Source organism: Athene cunicularia (genome assembly GCF_003259725.1).
Source record: "Athene cunicularia isolate RWA chromosome 4 unlocalized genomic scaffold, athCun1 chr4_part1, whole genome shotgun sequence".
Lineage (NCBI taxonomy): Eukaryota > Metazoa > Chordata > Aves > Strigiformes > Strigidae > Athene > Athene cunicularia.
Window position 1 is genome coordinate 32,142,679 of NW_020799098.1, and position 6,000 is coordinate 32,148,678.

General features: G+C 35.7%; 1 protein-coding gene across 1 annotated transcript in view; it reads left to right on the plus strand.

Moving 5' to 3' along the window:
• SLC7A2 (solute carrier family 7 member 2) overlaps positions 1 to 5,685 on the plus strand; it is a 54,603-nt gene extending 48,918 nt beyond the window's left edge. The window contains exons 8-12 of the mRNA XM_026847114.1: positions 206 to 308; positions 1,659 to 1,864; positions 2,170 to 2,336; positions 3,298 to 3,406; positions 3,992 to 5,685. Of these exons, the coding sequence (XP_026702915.1) occupies positions 206 to 308; positions 1,659 to 1,864; positions 2,170 to 2,336; positions 3,298 to 3,406; positions 3,992 to 4,179 (773 nt within the window). The 3' untranslated portion in view covers positions 4,180 to 5,685. The remainder of the gene's footprint in view (positions 1 to 205; positions 309 to 1,658; positions 1,865 to 2,169; positions 2,337 to 3,297; positions 3,407 to 3,991) is intronic.
• Positions 5,686 to 6,000: the final 315 nt, after the last annotated feature.

Consider the following 6,000-nt stretch of genomic DNA (forward strand, 5'->3'; position numbering starts at 1 on the left):
AATGATTTCATTCATATTGCTGTCAGTAAAACAATGTAAATTTGCCCTGTGGATAGATTTTAAAATCTCAGCTCTTAATAGGTCTTAATCTTATCACTTATGGTTGGACTCAATGATCTTAAAGGTCTTATCCAACCTAAATGAGTCTATGATTCTGTGACAGCCTCATACAAATTTTGCATTTTATTTTATTTTCTTTTTTTAGCTATAATGGCATTTCTGTTTGATCTAAAGGCTTTAGTGGACATGATGTCTATTGGTACACTTCTTGCTTATTCACTTGTGGCAACCTGTGTCCTCATTCTTAGGTAAGTCAAAAACATCCTTTGTATTCTACTGTGGTTTATTTTGTGTTGGTCAGTATATAAACAGAAGTGACATTTACAGGATATGTTTTTTGCTAGATAGCTAAATGCTTAAAATTAGCTGTATGCATATAAATAATTACTAAGAAGCAGTGACCCATCAAAGATAACCATGATGCATCATCATATTAATATAGCAGTTAGCCAAGTCAAAGCTTCATGTGGAATCTAGACACCTTTTATTTTCCAGAAGATGTATTGGTCCAAGTGTTTGTCCCAAAGGTACTAGATGCAAGATTGTGTATAAAATTCAATGAAAGATATTTTGATATGAAGACAATTTATGCTGTACATCAGGCCTATTACATGGTGGGGACTACATGTGAAAGGTGTAGATATTCTAGGTAGTTCATAAAACAAACAAGTTCAAATAATTGCTTTGTATTACCCTAGTGGTGTAGTTGGAAACTGTTAATGTTATGTTAATGGTTGGACTAGATGATCTTCAAGGTCTTTTCCAACCTAGACGATTCTGTGATTTTGTGGTTCTGTGATTAGTCAGAAACATAAGACCAGGAAAGTGTTTCAAGAGGTGGTAGCCCTAGAAGAGAGTGCAAATATTATCTCTCAATGAGAGAGATTATAAATACTTGTCAGTAAAACTCTGGTGTCTGTTCTGCTTGTAAAGCTATGGAATAATATTTATATATTGAGAGCTACAGCTCACTTTACAATGTATTGCTTTTTTTAACTTAAAAAGTCAGTCTTTATTCCTTAAGGCTAAATAATGAACTTTGAAAAGTGTAACAGCTTAAATTCAGCTCAAATTCATTGTTGTAATAATTTACACTTTAAAAAAGAACAATATTTTTTCCCATTGTGACTTATTTACATATGTATTTTTAAAAATACATTTACATTCTAACAAAGCAGATGTAAAAATTTAGTTTATGGCCTCTTACAGTACAGTAAACTCTTAGAGTAATAGGCCTCTTACAGTACTGGAAGCAGGTGAGAAGGAAGCTCCCCTATCCTTTCCCTGTCACTGACCATCAGACCCTGTTACTTCTTTTTGTATGAGACTGGTCATTTGTATGACCTATTGGTGCATTCACATAGCTTAAAAAACTGCCCCCAAAATCCCCAAACAAACCCAGCAAAAAAGTGAGTTGCCATAGTTTGTTTATATATGATAGTGACTAATAATATTATTACTTCAGTTCAGCTATAAGTTGGGAAACTCTAAATCTCTACTGCAAAGAATTGAGTAAATAAATACATTCCTAGAGTCATATTGCTTCAAATCCCAAAGTAAGCTTAATTTTTTTATTATCCTGTTTGTTTTATGCGTAGGTACCAACCGAGTTTAACCTATGAGCAACCAAAATATTCTCCAGAAAAAGCAGCTTTGGCAGCATCTGAAAGGGAATCTGCAGTTAGTGAATCACAGATAAATATGTTACAAGAGAATCACTTCAGTCTTCAGACCCTGATGAATCCAACCAGTTTACCTACCAAGCAGACTGCAACTACTGTTAACTTTTTAGTGGGTCTCTTAGGTAAGTATTCAGCTGTCCAAACTCATAAAATGCATTAACATAAATAATGGCATTATATTAAAGCAAAATTAAAAATCCAGTGATAACGTACCTTCTTTTAGTCATAATTAATGTGTCATTCTGCAGAATGCTTTTATACTTCTTGATGGATCTAACCTGCAGTGTAGTGTATTTTCCTTTAATCAAACATTTTCATGATAACATTTCATACCGAAGACCAGCTATCATTCTTCTTAAAAGTCACTTCTTCAATGCAGAGATTAAGTGAACTCTATCCTATTTCCATCATTTTGTTTTTCACACAGCTTGCTTGGTTTGTGGCTTGAGTGTCCTCACTACATACGGGATTCATTTCATTGCTAACTTGGAGCCCTGGAGTATTGGCCTTCTTGCTGTGTTGGTGGCATCCTTCGTAGTTACCATTCTCCTCATCCAAAGGCAGCCTCAGAACCAGCAGAAAGTGGCCTTTATGGTGAATAACATACTCTTTATGTTATTCTCTAACGAGAGGTTTGACTGGATCCTAACGAGTGGGAGAAGGGCAGAGAGAGAGATGGTCCTTTTTCAGGCAGTCTTTCATTATGCCCTGCTACTATTGCAGTTTTTTTGGTGAAGGTGGGAGTAGTGGATGGTCATGGCTGTATCATCAGCATGTGCAGTCCATTTCAGATCATCTCAGGACTAGAGAAAGGGATTTATTGCCCGCAGATTGAATGTGTGACATGCATACGAGCATGGCTGCAGTAAATGGCTATTCAACTGACATTGGTGTGAACAGCTGCTTCTACAACTCTAGTGGATCTGACAGCACTGATCTAGGTATTTCTTTAGGCACATTCTCAAAGTGCACATTGCTGAGATCCAAGTAAGTTTAGACCTCTATTTAAGCACTTAGAAACTAGATAATGATTCCAAAACTGATTAGTGTACAATCACTTGTCTGTATTGTGTGCAGTGCTTTTGGACCACAATACAGTTTGTACTTCCCAGAGTATAATCCTTTCATTCTGAGCTTTCACATATGTTCTAAGATCCGTTATTTAATGGAGTAATTAATGGAAATAATGAAGTATAGTGAAGGAATCTGGTGGAGTTGGGGGGACATTTCAGAAAGAAGGGATATATATAAACATGTATTTTTCAGCTGTAGATACAGGAATTCATTAGTATATATTCAGCACAAATTGGAGAGCTTTTCTACACAGCTTTAGTGAATATATATATTAAACATAATGTATTTTTAAAGTTTAAGAAATGTAGAAACTGGTGGTTAAACCCAGTGAAAAAGAAAATTTTGCTATATTCCAATTAAAAAAGAAGTTTCAATCCTTTTTTAGTGATTAGATGTGTCACCTCTAGTTTGTGTTGTATAACTGAAGTGTGACATGCAAGAAATTATATTTAATACAAACATATTAAATATTTCCTTTTAGGTTCCACTATTGCCATTTTTGCCATCATTCAGTATCCTCGTTAATATTTACTTGATGGTACAATTAAGTGGAGACACTTGGATCAGATTTAGCTTCTGGATGGCACTTGGTAGGTACTTCTGTTCATTTCAGTCACCTCTTACATTAGGACTCATGAATTCCATCTTAGAATATTTTATTATCTTCCTTTAAATATTTTAAAATAAAAATCTTTGTTTTATTAAAATCAGCTAATAATTCTGATCAAAGCAAGAGCATGCTTCAGAAGCAGTATTTATATACAGTCAAAATTGTCAGTACAGTTCTGAGGTAACAGGAAGAATCCAAGCCATACTATATTCCAATAAGCCACAATTTTTTTTCCTAATAAGTATAGCTAAAATTGTGCAGAAACCAGTTTGTAACAGGTTTCTTCCCACTATATCAGTCATTCTTTAAGATATGGAAAATTCTTTTAATTTCATCTAGACATAAATTAGAGATAGTAATTTCCATGACCTTTTAGAGCATTTAATTATGCAAAAATGGTGCACTGGAATTTCCATAGAAACAGGGAAGACCTGAAGCATGAGCTCTGATTCAGACACCTGAAGAAGAAACTTGTCTTGGGAAATATGTTCAGCCAGAGAGTAAGAACTACTTTTTAATGTACTACTTGCCTGAAACCCTTTAACTTTTTTTTTCCTATTGGAAGGCTTCCTCATTTACTTTGCTTATGGCATCAGACACAGTCTTGAAGGTCATCGTAGAGATGGAGATGACGATTCTTGTTCAGAAAATAGTGGGTTGCAAGAAAAGAACCCTGTGGAAGAAGTGGATGAACCTGAAAATGCAAATGAACATGATCAATTTCTTGCACATGAGAGGACAAGTGAATGTTAATCTGTGCAAACATACAAGTCTTTTAAACCTTTAATTGACATTTTACTCGTGGACTTTCAGAAGCTTTCTGCCGACATTGTGCCTCTTGAAAGTGTTTACTACAAGGCCTGGCTGATATTTTGGACAAGCTGCTAATCCATCTTCATCATTTCAGAACTGACAGCATGGATATTAATATTTAAATTAAAAAACAAACAAGAGGAATACCTTTTGGTAGGCAAAAATTTGGATGCATTGTTTGAACTGTCATCCAAAATCACTGACAATCGCAAAATATGAAGAATTTTAGAACTGCCTGCAAGAAGTTCTGAATATTTGACACTGCATTGTGAACACAAGTGCCTTTTGTACCTTCTCCTTATCTCTGCTACATGTTTTAGTCACGACCTAATAGCTCTCTTCTTCTACAGAAGTAACTGTCATGGGAGATAAATTGCAGACAGGCCTGCAAAGTATTTCCAAAATTAATGGTAATTGTACATGTCTGATAGTTTGCAAAAAGTAGAGGAATATATATTTATGTAGAAGGAAATAACTGCTTACCTTTATTAATCAGTAGTCATGGAGAACTCAAACAGTAAAGATACTTCAAAGGGATTTAGTCCCTCTAAACAGTATTCAAGATTTCTGTTTATATTAATTCTTTCCAGAGATGCTGTGTATATTCCCAAGAGCAGCTATGTTATTTTCTGCAAAAGCATCTGCAAAATAATCTGTTGGTCACAGTATTGACAGTGACATTCATATGTGATTTAGCAAGTATCTTGCTTTAATTTCATAAGGGACAGGATTTTATCCCTGACTACATAATTTGGTACTTAGAGCAGTAAGGTTTCCGCCTTACTACTCATTTATTTCCCCTATACTTTCATCTCCTTTAACACGTGCCAGAGCTGGTATTTCTGAGATTAGTTGTCACACATTGCTTCTCCTCAGAAAAATTAATGCACAAAATCCCAGCCTCCTTTTCAGATGGAAGGGGAGGTTAAAAAAGCACAGGCCTGGGCTTTGGAAAAAATCCTCGTCAAAACAGTATTGCAGTGTTTCACTAAGCCTTAGCACAGCAGTTTTTTGTGAGCCAAGCCTACATCCACAAATCCCTTCACGTGGGTAGGATGTCCAAATGCTTATTTATGTAAAGAACCAAATTGTTGCACCAGTGCTGGGTGAACAATTATTTTAAAGCTGGTGAAAATAGAAACTGTTCTTTCATCATGCTACCTGTCATAGGCACCCAGATACTTTAACACTTTCTCTCATCAAGTAGTAGGCTCAAGTCCCATGAAGGACTGATTCCACAATATGAAGTTATTTTGCAAGAATGTGTTTATAAAAATAACTTCCCTGAAGTAAGAACTGTCTTGGATTTTGTCATGGAGAGTTGCAATCTGTTGCCAGTACTAATCATTGGTATTAATCACTGTTCTTAGGTATAAAAACTTTAGCTCCTGTGAGAGCTGTGCTGGTTGACAGTGAAAAGCACCTTACTTTTTATAAAAAAAAAAAAAAAAAAGAAAAAGGAAACTAGTTAAGCTGCTTCTGTCTCCTGTTCTTTTTCATAGCAATAGATTCACACTTTTTATTCTTAAAATGACTTCTGTTGTTGTAAGGGTGTAGCATGCCTAAATGTTGAAAGGCAAAAGGAGAAGTGCTTCTTAATAGGGAACCTTGCAATGGGCTGGTGTCCCACCATGGGACTGGTCTGAGGTTCTCAACTTTTCTTCTCACCTTGGAGGAGAGGGTCCTGCAGTGTGGGGAGCAGCGAGTAGATTGGTGTGCGCGGTGGCACCAGTGGCCTCTACTGACTACTCAGGATTAGAA